Raw genomic sequence first — 17,565 nt, forward strand, 5'->3', positions numbered from 1 at the left:
GCTGCTATCTCCGTGGTCATCTAAGGCACCGGAGGAAGCAGCAGGGCCTACCAGAACTGCATCACAATCGCTCGCCATTCATTTCTATTTCTAGCACGCTCTCTTGCCTCTCTTACATCAATCCTCCTATCACCCAGAGCTTCCTTCACTCCATCCATCCATCCACCCAAACCTTGGCCTTCCTCTTGTACTTCTCCCATCAACTCTTGCATTCATCACCTTCTTTAGCAGACAGCCATTTTCCATTCTCTCAACATGGCCAAACCACCTCAACACATTCATATCCACTCTAGCTGTTAACTCATTTCTTACACCCGTTCTCACTCTCACCACTTCGTTCCTAACCCTATCTACTCGAGATACACCAGCCATACTCCTTAGACACTTCATCTCAAACACATTCAATTTCTGTCTCTATCACTTTCATTCCCCACAACTCCGGTCCATACATCACAGTTGGTACAATCACATTCTCATATAGAACTCTCTTTACATTCATGCCCAACCCTCTATTTTTTACTACTCCCTTAACTGCCCCCAACACTTTGCAACCTTCATTCACTCTCTGATGTACATCTGCTTCCACTCCACCATTTGCTGCAACAATAGACCCCAAGTATTTAAACTGATCCACCTCCTCAAGTAACTCTCCATTCAACATGACATTCAACCTTGCACCACCTTCCCTTCTCGTACATCTCATAACCTTACTCTTACCCACATTAACTCTCAACTTCCTTCTCTCACACACTCTTCCAAATTCTGTCACTAATCGGCCAAGCTTCTCTTCTGTGTCTGCAACCAGTACAGTATCATCCGCAAACAACAACTGATTTACCTCCCATTCATGGTCATTCTCGTCTACCAGTTTTAATCCTCGTCCAAGCACTCGAGCATTCACCTCTCTCACCACTCCATCAACATACAGTACAAGTTAAACAACCACGGCGACATCACACATCCGTGTCTCAGCCCTACTCTCACCGGAAACCAATCACTCACTTCATTTCCTATCCTAACACATGCTTTACTACCTTTGTAGAAACTTTTCACTGCTTGCAACAACCTTCCACCTACTTCATATAACCTCATCACATTCCACATTGCTTCCCTATCAACTCATATCATATGCTTTCTCCAGATCCATAAACGCAACATACACCTCCTTACCCTTTGCTAAATATTTCTCGCATATCTGCCTAGTATACTACTAGTATAGTACGTTAATTATTCACGGTGAGGAAGAACAATATACAGTACATAAACACTTGATTTTTTAAAACCTTTGCAAACTACGTAGCTGCAATCTTTCATGCTACAAATTTTTCTTTTGTCCGTGAAATGTCCATTCAGCTAAGACCTAGCCAACAAAATATTCGTTAAAACAAAAGCATGTTGGTGAAATATTTTTCAAAAAAATATCAATCAGCAGTGTCCAAAAGTATAGTGTGCAAAGTTGTAAGTACTGCATCACAGGAAGATAGAAATCATCTAAAAATATGTTTAACAAACAAGGAAGTGCAACTAGGAAAATAAACCATAAAAAATATGGAAACCCATTAAACCTTCACAAATCAGCTAGGTACCAGAAGTGTTTCCCTGAGCAACATCCCTCTTCTTGCATATCCACCCAGCCTGTGGGTAGCTACATCTTCAGATAACTAACCAGTTGGCTTTAATTCCAATTCTTTTAATACTGGCCCCATTTCTAACTACTGTTTTCAGTGTGGCAGGTGCAAAATCATGAATTTACCATGTACATGAGCATCTTTAAATTCTGCATGAAAAAAGATGTACAAAGACTATTAAAAGACCAAAATATCTCCTTAATTTATTAATAGTTGTCTATGATACACACATTTGTGATTTCATCTCCTTAAACATTATTGCTAAAATAGCTCAGAAAATCCTCCTTTCCACATCATGAAAACCGAGGCATGTGAATGAGCACGGAAAACAAACTCTAAACACAACAACAAAACAGGCTGATCTGAATTCTTGCCTGATAGTGGCAATCTCTCAATCATTTTGCACAAATTGAAAGTGGATGTTCCAACAACACATAGGATGTTTCTACGATCTTTGTCAATGTGCAGTATGTCCCCAGAACACAAGTGTACTAGAGAGCCGCAGTCTGACCAACAACTTTGCAAGTGTTCCCAACCCTATGTCTATTTTGGAATGCCAATTTGAATTTGAATGAGATTAACTCCATACACTAACAGTTCCTCTAACAGGCACCTGTCGCTGGTTGAGTCACTGTAGAACTTTCCAAGCCTTTCAATAGTTGAGTGACATACACTCTACTTACCGGATAACACCAGTGTAATAAAACAATGCTTCTGTAATATTACAAAGAAAAAAATTTCTGTAGAATGTATTCCCTTTTATTTACATTGTCATAAACTGATTTACTGTGTCTAAGACTCTGAGAGGTTCACTTAGTTCGATGAATGGAGAAGTTTGTGTTTCTTGCGCTTCATCGCGTAACAATTTCCAGTACGCTAATATACTCTGATATTTGAAAAATTTCTCCATATTAGCCTGGATGGAATACACGCGCAGCAGACCCCGGTAATCATATTCCAGTCCTGAGTATGCTTCACCAAAAAGTTTCTTACCTGGAAAGAAAGAAAAATAAACATATTGTAGTTTCATATTTATAGAAAAATACTTTATGAAAGGATAAATGATTAAACATACAATCATAATCCTATTTGGATATGTATAATCTTCTGTGCAAATACAAGCAACAGCCAAAATAGTACTACATGAGTTAATACCAACAACACAGAATTTGAATTTAGAGTTCTTGTAAATGTGGAACAGATTAAGTGCTTTTCCTTTATTTCTTATGGGAAAAATTGTTTTGGACCAAAAGCTTGCTCCTGCAATGGATCATACTCGTATAACGAGGTACCACTGAATCTTCTAGTGGGATTTATAATACACAACTTCAGAAGATAGAGCTTGGTGTTCTTTGATAAAGACTCATATAACATACAGAACAAGATCCACATAAAATCTTGAATCGCTGGGGCACAGTTCAAATAAATTTGTAGGGCTCGCATTAGTCATAGACTCATCTCTCCACGACATACCCAAAAGCTGGAATTTTCATATTTCTTAGAAGAACCAAGGGACCAATGCACAAGACCCTTTGTCATGTCACTCCCCCGCCACCCCCTGGCATTCTTGATTGGGTTCCCTGGCAATCCAGTGACCAAGGAAGGGGGCCAGGAGTTGCGACACTGGAAGGAACTAGGGCATGCATTTATTGAGTTACCCAACCTTGTTTTTTCCAGGCAGTGGAGTGGCGGAAGAAGGGAATAGGGCCGAGCCTTGGGGATCGTGAGTCCTTCGAAAGGGGTGCTTTCTACCCTCTTCACCTCTTTGCCCCTCTCCCTTTCTCTTTTGCTGATAGAGTACTCATCTGTTGTTCCAACATCCCTGAAAACCCTGGCCTTGTGGACAGAAGTAGGAGGGATGTTGGAGTAGATCACACTTGAAGAATTCCATCAGAGGAAGACTTCTTGAAGAATCACCGGTTAGTCTCCAAGGATCGCCATCACTCCACGTGCTGGCGAGATGGGAGGCTAATGATGAATCCCAGTCCCATTCAATTATTTGCCTCCTGGCATACAACTGTGCTCAGATGTAAAGAAAACAGAGGGATGCACGCTTGAATGATGGGTCGTCTCAGCTTTACAGCCAGAAGAAGCATCTACTCTTTGATATCCTGAGACTAACAGCCTTTATAGTGCTGCAAGATTTGCAAGAACTTTGAGGATGCATCTAGAGAGCTGTTGCTATAACACCACTTGCTATATTGGCTTGCATCTTGCTCTAAGAGCTGACCAAACATGACAAATTTAAGGATAATTTGTGTTTTTCCTAACCATACAAACCTTAGCTATTCAAATAGGGGTATTACTTTCGGCATAGCTGAAATGACGAGCCATTAAATTTTTAACGAGGGTTTACTACCCCCTCGACCGAGGGGAGGGGTACCAAGCTACCCCTCCCCCTCAAACACCAGTGAACTAGTTCACTTTGCTTAGAGGTAGGACTTATCCCGGGGGACAGGGCTGGCGGGCAAGTTTGATTAAATAGCTAAGGTTTGTATGGTTAGGAAAAATACAAATTATCTACGAATTTGTCGTTTGTCAGTCTTATGCTCCTTTGTTTATCATCGTACACTGATTGAAATACAAGCAAAACAGCTGCTATCTGATTCGGTTGTTGAAAACAAAACATGACAAATTCGAAGATAATTTGTATTTTTCCTAACCATACAAACCTTAGCTATTTAAAGAGGGTTATTACTTTTAGCGTAGCTGAAATGGCGAGCCATTAGAATTTAACGAGGGTGTATTACCCCCGCGTTAGTTAGCGGGGGGGGGGGGGGGGGTAGGGGAGTGGTAGCTAGCTACCCCTCCTCCCCCTCACACACAGGTGAATACTCACTTTCAGTTAGAGGTAGGACTTGTCTTGGGGGACAGGGCTGGCGGGCAAATATGTGTAAATAGCTAAGGTTTGTATGGTTAGGAAAAATACAAATTATCTTCGAATTTGTCATTTGTTCCGTAACCGAAATACAAACCACGCTATTTACATTGGGTGACTTACCCCTTAGGAAGGGTGGTAAGTCCCAGCCGTACTGGCTTTGGCTTTTGCCTGGGGACTCAGTATCTGAGTAAGTAGAACTCAAGATAAGGAGTCTGGGCACCTCGCAAGTGCCTTGCTCTGCAAGGATCGCGGCCTACGTAAGCTTGTGTGTGAAGGAATGAAGTGTGACACGTCCTAGGAAGTTGACCTGGAGTCCTTTAGATGGAATTCTAGGTTAGGACGTTCCCAATACCACCTCGTAAGGGTATGGGGGACGCGACAGTATTATCTTAATACTAGGAACACAAGGAAGTATGGTTTACCTGCAGTGGTTTGAGGTCAGCTCTACAGAGAACCCAGGATGCTGCTTTCCCCAAGAGAGGGGAGGATGAAGAAAAGAATAAGGGCCAGGCATACCTTTTCATTCATGCAGACTAAAACTGGGTAACAATGCCCTCAACCTTCTGCTACTTATCCATTAAGGAGCCTGAGGTTTAGACCAGCTGTTGTGCAGCCACCACAGGGTCGATAGAGAATGTATCGAGCCTCTTGTGGGTCACGTCTTGCAGGTAGTGGGCTGTGAAGGTCGTTTGACGCTTCCAAACCCCTGCTTGTAGAACCTGCATCACTGAGTAGTTTCTCTTGAACGTCAGGGACGTAGCGATGCCCCTGACATCATGTGCTCTAGGGCGACGTGACGGAGGAGGGTCTGGATTCAGGGAATGGTGGATGACCCTGCGAATCCACGCTGAGATAGTGTTCTTCGTGACCCTCCTCTTCGTCCTTCCTGTGCTCACAAACAATGCTTGCACTCGAGGACGAACTGCAGCTGTTCTTTTAAGATAGAGCCTCAGACTCCTTACTGGGCACAGTAGGAGATGGTCTGGGTCATCTGTTACAGAACGGAGACTCGATATCCAGAAGGAATCGAACCGGGGGTTCGGCACTCCTGGTTTTTGAGTGTTAGCTACAAACTCAGGGACGAACCTGAACGTTACCTCCCCCCATCCCCTTGAATGGGCGATGTCATACGAGAGACCATGAAGTTCGCTGACTCGCTTGGCCGAAGCCAAAGCAAGTAGGAACACCGTCTTCCAAGTCAGGTGGCGATCAGAAGCCTGGCGTAATGGTTCGAACGGAGGTCTCTTAAGAGCCCTGAGGACTCGAACCACGTTCCATGGAGGAGGTCTCACTTCCGATTGAGGGCAGGTAAGTTCATAACTTCGTATGAGTAAAGAAAGTTCTAGCGAGGAGGAAATGTCCATTCCTTTTAGCCTGAAGGCAAGAATTAAGGCTGAGCGATAGCCTTTCACTGCCGAGACTGAAAGGCGCATTTCTTCCCGCAAATACACAAGAAACTCCGCTATTGCTGGAATAGTGGCATCTAGGGGAGAGATACCCCTTCCACGACACCAACCACAGAAGGCTCTCCACTTCGCCTGGTAGACTCCTGCGGATGACTTTCGCAGGTGTTGAGACATCCTTTCCGCAACTTGTTGCGAAAAGCCTCTCTCTGTGAGGAGATGCTGGATAGTCTCCAGGCGTGAAGCCATAGTGATGCTACGGCTTTGTGGAAGATGTTGGGGTGTGGTTGCTTGAGTAGCTCGTGTCGAGGAGTGAGTTCTCTCAGGAGTTCCGTCAGGAGCTGCAGAAGGTCCGGGAACCACTCTGCGTAATGCCATAGCAGAGCTATTAAAGTTATAGACAGGTTGACCGATATTCTGGCCTTGTTGAGCACCCTTCTCATCAGACAGAACAGGGGAAAGGCATAAACGTCGATGTTGTTCCACCGTTGTTGGAAGACATCTTGCCAGAGTGCCTTGGGGTCCGGGACTGGGGAGCAGTACAGCGGGAGCTTGAAATTCAAGGCTGTCGCGAACAGATCCACCGTCGGGGAGCCCCACAAAGTCAGGACTTTGTTGGCTACTAGAGGATCCAAAGACCACTCGGTACTCACTATCTGGGATGCTCTGTTCAGACTGTCGGCGAGCACATTCATTTTGCCCGGAATGAAGCGAGCCCATAGTGGAATCGAGTGGACTTCGGTCCATCTCAGTATCTCTACTGCAAGATGGGATAGCTGTTGTGAAAAGGTACCTCCCTGCTTGTTGATGTAAGCCACTACCGTGGTGTTGTCGCTCATCACCACCACAAAGTGACCCGCCAGGTACTGTCGGAACTGTTGAAGAGCCAGATAGACGGCCTTCATCTCTAGCAGGTTTATGTGGAGGCACTTTTCTGATTCTGACCATAGGCCTGAGGTCCTGTGGTTCAGAACGTGGGGCCCCCACCCTTCTTTTGAGGCATCCGAGAACAGCATCAAATCCGGGAGGAGGACGAGAAGAGCTACTCCCTTTCGGAGGTTTTCATCCGTCACCCACCATTGAAGGTCCGTCCGTTCCGCAGGACCCATAGGAACCAAAATTTCCGAGGAATCGTGACCTTGATTCCACTGGGACTTGAGCCGTCATTGCAGGGATCTCATCCTGAGGCACCCATTTGGAACTAGACGGGCCAGAGAGGAAAGGTGACTGAGGAGACGTAACCACGGTTGGGCTGGGAGTTCTTCTCGTCTGAGGAAAGGATCTGCGACCCTCCTCAGCCCTGCTATCCTGTAGTCTGATGGAAAAGCTTTGTGGAGATTGGTGTCCAAGATCATGCCTACATATACCAGTCGTTGAGATGGAAGCAGAGAAGACTTCTTGAGATTTACCATGATCCCTAGATCTTGGCAAAGTCCCAGAAGCTTGTCTCGGTGTCGAAGAAGGGTCGACTCAGAGTCTGCCAAGATCAGCCAGTCGTCCAGATAACAGAGTAGACAAATGCCGATCCTGTGTGCCCATGAAGAGATCAGGGTGAACACTCTGTGGAAAACCTGAGGTGCTGTGGAGAGACCGAAACAGCACCTCGAACTGGTAGATCTTGTTTTCTAGGCTGAATCTTAGGTACTTCCTTGAAGACAGATGGATTGGGATCTGGAAGTACGCGTCCTTCAGATCCAGTGTACACATGAAGTCTTGTGGTCTCACTGCAAGTCTGACCGTGTCTGCTGTCTCCATGCTGAACGGAGTTTGTTTGACAAACCTGTTCAGAGCTGAGAGGTCGATGACTAGTCCCCAGCCTCCAGACGCTTTCATTACAAGAAAGAGTCGACTGAAGAAGCCTGGGGACCCGTTGACGACCTCTTGGAGAGCATCCTTCTTTACTATGGTCTCGACTTCTGCCCGTAGGGCTAGCCCCTTTGCCGATCCCATGGCATAGGAGCTCAACGACACTGGATTCACTATCAGGGGAGGAAGAGATGTTATGAACAGGACGAGATATCCTTGACTGATTACAGAAACCGTCCAGGAATCGGCCCTGAGTTGCTGCCACCTGATTGCGCAACTTTGTAGGCATCCCCCCACTGGTGGACATGCAGGGGGATTGCCAATCCTAGCGTTTGTGGCCTCGGCCGCTCCCCCTAGGATTATTGCCTCCCCTGGAGGACTTCTTGCCTCTCTTGTCTTTGACAGGAAAGGGCTGCTGTTTGGACACCATTGTCTTAGCTGCCGCTGCCGGTTTCGTCGTCTTGGACTGGCGAGGTTGTTGATGAGGTGCTGGAGGTTTGTAGAGCTTTGATGTGAGAGCCCTTTGGAGGAGAGAATCCTGATTGGATTTCCTCCACCTCTCAGCTGCCTGTTCCACATCCTTGGGCTCAAACAGGCTCTTTCCCATAAGGGAAGTGTCTGAGCTAGCTGACTTCGACGGTTGAGACCTTCGAATGGAACCTCTCTACCACCGCATCAAGTCGTTTCAAGATCGAATTGCCCACAAGTTCGAGACTTGGTGGGCCAGAAACTCAATGGTGCGGGTGCCCGAGAGGAGGAAGGTCTCCAGGGCCTTCCTAGTGCTTTCCTTGGACAGATCCTCTGATCGCAAAAGGATGCCCAGAAACCCCAACCAGACATCCAGCCACGAAGTAACCTGCATGGCACACTTCGCGACTTTCTCCTGGTTTAGGACCTCTGTCACTGAGAAAGTCACTTGCCGGCTAGAGAGTCTATCAAGAGGAACTCCCTTGGTAAGCTCTTCTACAGAGTGGTGCAATGGAAGAGCTAAACAAGACTCCTCCATGATCTCAAAATACCTCCTCTGGTGGACATGAGGCGGCGGGAAGAGCTTGTTGCCAGCAGTGGAACGGCTGGAGGAGGCGAGCTCGGAGAGCTGGCCCTCAACCTTATCCCTGGCACTCTTAACCCCTTGGGACCAGGGCAGAGCTGCACTGGCCTTAGTGGGTTTCTGAGTGCCAAAGACTCGGTCCAGGACCGTGTCCTTGCCCTCACGAGGAGGAATCTCCGGGTCCGGAAACTTGTTGAGATTCCTCATCAGAGTCAAGACCTGCCAGAAGGCATGCTCTGACTCTTGCTGCTCTCCCCCTGGAGAACCGGCAGTAGAGTCTCCCGTCCCCAAAGGCTCTTTTTGGGGGGACACGTGGACGTTCTCCGCAGGTCTCGTTGGCTCTGGTCGAATCCTGGAAGACTTCAGGATGGTCTTCAAGTCCTTCAGTTCCCTCCTAGGAGATATACAGGACTCCAGCAACGAAGTCTGAGGGCTCTTCTCCGCCCCAACAAGGGACGATTCTCCTGCTCGAGGTGGGGTTGCTCCCATTGGTGCGGTGGGAGAAGGTCTCACCTCGGAAGACTCCCCCGAGGACGGAAAAACCTCGTCCACAGTGGATGGAGAAAACGTCTGCGGGGGGGGGGGGGGGGGATTTCCTTGACGGACTTCTTGGGAGCCAGCTTAACCCGAGGAGAAGTCACCACGATCTCTACTCCTCTCTTCCTCTTCAGTGGGGTCGGAGCTGCCCCTGGTTTGGGGCCCAAATCAGAGAAGGCAGGCTTAACAGCCTGGACGACAGCTCTGATAAGGGACTCAAGCCATGGCTGCTTACTGACAGACGCAGTGTCAGAGACTCCCCCTGGAGGGAAGGGAATCGGGCGATCCTTTGGAGTAGAGACTAAAACATGGCCTGCCTGGAAAGAAAGGGAAGAAGATGGGTGCCTGGACCTATCTGAAGATCTCCCCTCCTCCTGCGAGCGGGCTGGTTTGTGCTTGTGTGTGTGTGTGTGTTTGTGTGTGTATGTGTGAAGACAACCTAGCTGCTCTCGTTCCTGACACCTTGTTCGGTAGCTCGCGTTGCAAAACCCGGTTGGAATTGCGCTTGGGCTCGCGCGAGGGAATAATCCCAGGTTCGCGCGAGGGAATAATCCCAGGTTCGCGCGAGGGAATAATCCCAGGTTCGCGCGCAGGCGAATGTTCGCGTACGTGTGCGTGCGCGCGGAGATGAAGGCGCGGGAGCGCGTGTGCGCACGGGCGCAGGCGAGGATGCGCGGGCGAGTGCTGACGTGCAGGAGAATGATGGTGCGCGGGCGAGCGATGGCGCGCAGGGCGTGCGACTGCGCGCAGCTGACGGTGCGTGTGGGTGCGTAGGTGATCTACGGCGAGCAGGCTCGTGGGCGCGATTGCGCGCTGGGGAGTGATGGCGCGCAGGAGATGGTGCGCGGTCTGGTGAAGACAGAGGGCGCGCAGAAGGACCAGCAAGCTTGGAAGCGTGAGGAGGAGACTGCTCGTGGGCGCGCAGGATCTCGGAAGCCTCTGGAAGGGCACACGGTAGGGACTGGAACCTGTGCGCGCGATGGTGCGCAGGCGAGGGCTGACGGGTGGGCAAGTTCCAAGGGCGCGCAGGAAATCGCTGGCGAGAAGGCGAGGGGCGAGTCTTCTTTCCTGTGCTCGGATCCGGAGATCAAGGGCGCGCGCTGGCGAGCAGAAGGAGCGCGCTGGTGAGCTGGAGATTGTGGGCGCGCAGGAGATCGTGGGCGAGTAGGAGATTGCTGGCATACAGGAGATCGCTGGCGAGCAGGTGAGCACTGATGAGCAGGAGATCAGTGAGAGCGCTGGGGCGTCGACTCTGCAGCAGCAGCTCGCTGGCGCGTTGTCCCTGGCATAGGATGTCTCTGGGTCGTTGTCTCAGGAACAGGCGAGCGCTTGCGCGTAATAGCGCTCGAGTGCGCAGGAGAGCGTGGGCGCACAGGGGATACCTGGCACTTGAGGGACTTGCCCACATTGTGAGCAAGCCCCTTTTGCCCCGAAGGGACCGGTGCCCGTTTGAAAACGGGGTGCGTGGGCGCCCACAGCGCGTCAGCTGCCAGGAACGGAGAAGGAAGGTCAGCAGGTCTGGCAGGCGGAGGAGATCGCGAACGATCTGCAGAGAGGTCCAGTGATGCAGCTGCAACGGTCAAAGCACGGTGAGGAGGATCCTCTGCGAGGGACTGCGAAGGCAAGGAGCCGAAAAGGCGCCTCCTAACTCCCTTGTGGGGAGAAGGCAGGCCTCTATGGCGAAGATGAAGACGAGCCTTGCATCGGATACATCCTCTGGGGGCATCAGGAACACCATCGTCAGTCCCCCGAAGATTAGTCGCTGTTAGTGAACTCCCCCAAGGGGGAAAAACACCTGCAGGAGAGACCGTTGGACTTGACCCCTTCCTCGAAGGATGTTCGGAGGGGGGAACCAAGCCTTCAGCAACATCAGCACCCAAGACAGAGGTTTGACCCAACTCGCCGGAATCCTCTGCCACAACAACATCGACGATAGACAGAGGGTCAACCTCCGCTATCACCGGCAACTGTTTGACAGCTGCTCCCAACTGGATAAGGTCAAACAGGGCTTCCCTGGAGGATGAGCCCTTAAGCCCCAAGGAAGCCCAAAGCTGCAATAAATCATCATTAGCAACATTCATAGATAAATCCTCCCCCGGAGGAGGAGGAGGAGCTGCCTCGCTATGGGAGGCAACTCCCTCTCCCGAACCCCGAGGTCGGTCAACACAAGTACGGCCTACGCTACCACTCGACAGCCTCTCGGGAGAGACCGATCGAGTGGGAGCTTCGGAGGAGGTTCAGGCAACGAAAGAAGAGTCCTTGGAGATTTCCTTCTTCAAGGAGATCCTTGAAGGAGAAAGATCCCGCTTGGACTTCTTCTTTCGGCGCTGGGAAAACCTCTCCCACTGGGAGGTAGACCACTCCTCACACTCACAACAAACTTTATCCTTATCACACCATTGGCCCCTGCAGAAAGGACACAAGGTGTGACGGTCCGTCTCGACCGCCGACATATATGTCCCACAAGGACGGTCTGGTAATCAGGGGCATTTCCGCATGATAAAGAGAGAGGCCAACTTCCAAACACACAACTGAAAGAAAAAGCAAAAAAGCTTAAGGCTGTCAATACGCGAGGGTGAGAGCAGACACGTCTGTTCATCACCCGAAACAGAAGCAAAGTGAAGTAGTTCACTGGTGTGTGAGGGGGGAGGGGTAGCTAGCTACTCCTCCGGTAGTAAACCCTCGTTAAAAATTTAATGGCTCGTCATTTCAGCTGCGCCGAAAGTAATACCCCTACTTAAATAGCATGGTTTGTATTTCAGTTACGGAACAAAGATGCATTTCAGGATGGCATTCGAAGCTAAGAAGTTGTCAACCAATCACATTCTGGACAAGAAGAATGGCCTAGCAAAGACACTAGTTGCAAAGAGAAGATTGCATGGTCAGGAGTGGTCCCTTTATCCAGGCGTAACAGAGAAGCTTCTGGTTGGAGGGTTTTTCAGGGATCAACCTATTTGCCATACAGATAGGCAGGAAGTGCCTCTGGGTTTACTCCCCAAATCCAACACCCATGGAATCAATTGGATGGTTAAACGATTCAATGGCTGACCAGATCGCACTGAAAACAAACTCCCTCCCTGAAGGACTCAAGTTTGTATAGCTAAGAAAATACAAATCATTTTAATAATTTCTGATATTTCCAAACATGAGATAAGGACTATATAAATTTTCAAAAGAAATATCTTAGCATAACCTTCCTTTTGATGATAGGCACATAACGTTCTTAGATTTTCAAGTTTTTTGCCTGATAGATGTCACGCTGGACCTATATCACCTACTACAGTAGTTTAGCAAGTTGGAATTGCCTTCAGCCAGATGGGGATGAAGGTCCTAGCAATTCTTCATACACATTTTACTTGCTTGTGACATTGCCATATATTCTTGAATTTAGATATAATTTCTTCATTCTCAACTCAATGTTCAACTATCAGGGAATGTGTCCTATTTATGAGACCCAAAATATAGAACCTCACCATCCTTGGGAGCAAAGGATGAGGGGTTTGGAGGAGCCTATAAATCATCTGCTGAATCCTCAGCAGCCATTGCCTGGCCCTCCTTGGTCCTAGCTTGGGTGGAGAGGGGGCTTGGACATTGATCATATGTGTATATGGTCAGTCTCTAGGGCATTGTCCTGTTCGATAGGGCAGTGTCACTGTCACTTGCCCCTACCATTCATAAGCGGCCTATAAACCTTTAAACCTCTGGGTCTTTTATCTTTCTTTCTATACCTATATTTTTATTTTTCATACTTTGTCTCTTTATAGCTTCCTTCCTCAAAAATTGGCTATTCAGGCCTAGCTTAAGTATGTGTTTTGGATTATTTTTTTCTTCATAAAAAACAAATTGGTTTTTGAAATATAGATGCAATACTTTTTACATGATAAAGAGACTTAGAGGGTAAACAGAAACCTATCATCTTCGGAATTTCAGGTCTGAAGATTTTTGCTGAAAGAATGAAAAGCTAAACAGAAGTAATGGATTTATAATTATTTTTTTTTTTTTATAAAAATTTAACTTTTTAAACTAAAACGTTGAGCATACTTACCAATTGCAATTGAACGTAAATACAATGATTCAGCCTTATCGTATTTCATCATATCATAATTATACAGAGAGGCTAAATGACCAACGGACAGTGCTACTTCATAATCTTCCGGTCCAAGAAGCTGCTCCTTTATCATAATGGCCTTAAGATGCATTTCTTCTGCCTCCTGCAAAGTACACACAAAAGGTAATGAACGTAGCAAGTCAATTCTCTCTATCTGCCAGCGATATCACCCCACTCGCTGACTCCATCAGCATTAATGGGCCGCACTGTCACCAATAACCACTCTCACTACACTCCTATGCTGTGTTAGAAAAAGAGACAACTACTAAAGACTAATTATCATAATGTAACTTAACTATCCTAATGAGTTATATTGTAATACTATGCAGTGATATTACTAAATACTCAGAAGGCTGGTCTGGATCATTTTTTTTTATAAATGAAGGGCAGATATTAGAACAAGAAATAAACTAAAGTAATTTAATCAATAGACATGGAAACCCATAAGGGATTAAAAGTAAAAGAGAAAGCAGCATGGCTCGGGAAGGAAGGGAAGCAGTTACAAATCTTCTTTGCTTATATTATGGAAGGAACTTCTCAAGTCGTTTTCGTACTATCTAATGTAGTATACAAATATTGTAAAATATAAAAAAAAAATACTATAAAAAGAAAATACTTCAAAGAATCAGTATCAATATTCTCTTCTCCTCAAATACATGAAGATTTTTATATTGTGAAAATAAAATGCATTTTATACATTCACATTTCAATACACCCACCACAGGCATAGTTTTTGTGTCAGTTACAATTACGCTAACATAGATTTCAAAGTGAAACTTCTGAATATGTAAGAGGAATATTTTAGGGAGAGTGATTCAGCCCCATTAAAAATATTTTGAAGTTACTTTAAACTCTATCCACTTTTTTGTTTCACAACCAACATTTTTCACTTAAAAACCAATTGTAAAAAACATTGGAAATTCTCTTAGCACTTTAATTATATATTTATTTTATCTATGTACAGAAGATACTTTTAAAGGCGACTGTTTTTCATATGGAAGTTTTCTGTTTTTTCAAAAAGCGAATGTACAGATATGAATGTGTTGAGGTGGTTTGGCCATGTTGAGAGAATGGAAAATGGCTGTCTGCTAAAGAAGGTGATGAATGCAAGAGTTGATGGGAGAAGTACAAGAGGAAGGCCAAGGTTTGGGTGGATGGATGGTGTGAAGAAAGCTCTGGGTAGAACTTCAAAAGTTCAAAGTTGGAGCAAATGCTTTTTTGTTGACCAGGCGGACATAGTCTTTTTATAGTTTATTTATGACATAATTGTTTTTGATGTTGTTGATAGTTTATTATATGACATGTCTGTTTTGACGTTGTTTCTTATTTTAGAATGATTTATTGTTAATTTGTTCTCTTAATTTATTTATTTCCTTTCCTCACTGGGCTATTTTTCCCTGTTGGAGCCCCTGGGCTTATAGCATCTTGCTTTTCCAACTAGGGTTGTAGCTTGGATAGTAATAATAATAATAATAATAAAGATGTGAGAGAGGCAAGAGAGCGTGCTAGAAATAGGAATGAATGGCGAGCGAGTGTGACGCAGTTCCGGTAGGCCCTGCTGCTTCCTCCGGTGCCTTAGATGACCGCGGAGGTAGCAGCAGTAGGGGATTCAGCATTATGAAGCTTCATCTGTGGTGGATAATGTGGGAGGTTGGGCTGTGGCACCCTAGCAGTACCAGCTGAACTCGGCTGAGTCCCTGGTTAGGCTGGAGGAACGTAGAGAGTAGAGGTCCCCTTTTTTGTTCTGTTTCATTGTTGATGTCGGCTACCCCCCAAAATTGGGGGAAGTGCCTTTGGTATATGTATGTATGTACAGATACTGAAGTTAAAAATGTTACAGAAATGGTACAGTACTGTATTATTGATGCTGTATATACCAAAATATTGTCTCAAGCACTTCTAAGGTTTGGGAGACAGAGATCAAGTGTTTATTATTGCTTCCTACGCATGTATAATAGTCTTACTAGACATTCAAAAGTTTGCAACTCAAGTTATAAACAGTAATGGTTTTCTTGTCTACCAGACCACTAATACTTTTCTGAAATAGTGACCACTGAAATCAAGAATTTATTTCAATACAATCTGTATTGTCTGCATTAAAACCCAATACCAAAAGTCAAGATACATTTGAGAGAAAACTAAAATAATGCCTTTACTGTCATATTTCTCAACAACAATAAATACGACTAATTCAGTGTTCACCATTGCTGTAAAAACTAGAAAGAACCAATAAAATGTCATTAACTAACAAATAAGGCATTTACAATACCAAATAAAGAAATATAGATTTCTCATTATGATTAAATTTAATTGCTACTAACCTGAAAATGTCTCATACTCTGGTATAGTCTCCCCAAGTTGCCATAGTGCTTAGCCGTCTGTACGTTCATCTCTCCAAATGCTCGCATGGCCATGGCAAGGGCTTCCTTGTGTAGGGAATGAGCCTCAGCAAGGTACTTTTTCTCTGAAGAGATTAAATTCAACTGAGAAATAAAAATCTATGAGAATATAAAAAAAAGCTTTTCAATACAATGTGTGCATTAACCTAAAAACATCACATAACTCTAAAACATACATTCCAAGATGTCAACAAGCATTCACAGTTTACTTTATGCATATATGCTGATTTAACCCAAAATAGTCAATAATCCATATACTGTATACTTACCCACATCCTTATTAGGGTTATCAATTGCCATTTCCTCTAAGATAAGAGCTTTGACCCTCTTACTAGATGAAAGAAGGAGATGGTCTTCCGGCAGTAAACGCAACATCAGATCTATAGCTTTCTCTGCATGCTTTCTAGTGGGGAAATATTAACATTGTTAACATTGATTATTATTGATTAAGACTTCTATGGTTCCATGCAAGTTATGTTGTTTAACATGCCAGTTCTTGACCTATCTTGACCAGTACCATAACCTCCTTTGACCCTCTCTTCACATACTTATTCCACCATAATAAAATGTTCAAATTTCTTCCATAACTAATGTTATATATTTGAGAATAAAGCCCTCAGAAGAATATTGGGAGTTAAATAGCAGGATAGAATTATAAATAAAACTATAAGAGAGATTACATATTTGGATGAGATCATGGTTAGGGGTAGATAGAGATGGTTTGGGCATGCTCTTCACAATCCCCAAGAAAGATTACTTCACCAAACTTTCAACTGGGCTCCACAAGGCACTAGAAGAGTTAGAAGACCCACGCCTACATAGTTCAGGACTATGAAGCATGAAATGATGAATAGAGAAGTATTGATTTAAAAGCTCGATAGAGACGACAGACAAAATCTAACCGAGGCCCTTTGCGTCAATAGGCGTAGGAGATGACGATAATGATGATAAACTACTTTAGATCATGAACCCAGCCCCAAAAATTACTCATCATCCCAGAATGAAAAGTTTGTGATGAAAATTTTCTCAAGTTAAAACCACTCTTTATAAATAATGTTAATTTGTAAAATTCACTTCCCACATACGTTACTTCTGAAGTCTTGAAGACAGGCAAAGAATAACCCCAAAAACACTTATTACCTCATGATTGTTGTCATACGCAAACCTTTGACGCATCAATAGAAGGGAATTGCAAGTCTCTGTCTTCTGTGTAAAGTTTGTTCAAAGCTCCCAAAGGTTGAGCACTTCTTTATGCTTGAAGTTATATGCAAAATTAGTTTTACTATAAAGATTGTGTTTGTTATCTAACAAACTATCAATCATATTAAATCTGAATTCCTATTTAAATGAGACAATGAAAAAGATAGGATAGGATTTATGAATCTAGGTTAAATAGCAATGCACTGGGGACTGTCAGGAGACTTTATCGAGTGGAAGGGATCTTAAAATGAGACCAACCAACTCCGTCTTCTGCCTCACAATCTAGTTTTAGTCTTATAGAGTGACTAAAATTGTGGAAGGACTAAAGTACAGTTGCCTCTCCATATTTGCAGGGGTTAAGTAAAGAGATACTCGCAAAAATTGAAAAATTTTGAATACTTAGTGTCCTAAGGTGGGTCAACCCACTGGCTAGGTCCGGTTGACTAACACACTAGATAACCCACTGTACTGCACTACATTCTTTTCACGTGGTTTCCATCACTGTATTGTAATTCAAATTACTTTTCAAAGGTAACTATTGATCTGTTCAGA

General features: G+C 45.2%; 1 protein-coding gene across 1 annotated transcript in view; it reads right to left on the reverse strand.

The window, feature by feature from the left end:
• Positions 1–1,403: 1,403 nt before the first annotated feature.
• LOC137641401 (amyloid protein-binding protein 2-like) overlaps positions 1,404–17,565 on the reverse strand; it is an 87,610-nt gene continuing 71,448 nt past the window's right edge. The window contains exons 9-12 of the mRNA XM_068373924.1: positions 16,083–16,216; positions 15,736–15,878; positions 13,352–13,517; positions 1,404–2,621 (exon numbers count right to left, since the gene is read on the reverse strand). Of these exons, the coding sequence (XP_068230025.1) occupies positions 2,392–2,621; positions 13,352–13,517; positions 15,736–15,878; positions 16,083–16,216 (673 nt within the window). The 3' untranslated portion in view covers positions 1,404–2,391. The remainder of the gene's footprint in view (positions 2,622–13,351; positions 13,518–15,735; positions 15,879–16,082; positions 16,217–17,565) is intronic.

This window comes from Palaemon carinicauda, chromosome 5 (genome assembly GCF_036898095.1).
Source record: "Palaemon carinicauda isolate YSFRI2023 chromosome 5, ASM3689809v2, whole genome shotgun sequence".
In the NCBI taxonomy this organism is placed as follows: Eukaryota; Metazoa; Arthropoda; class Malacostraca; order Decapoda; family Palaemonidae; genus Palaemon; species Palaemon carinicauda.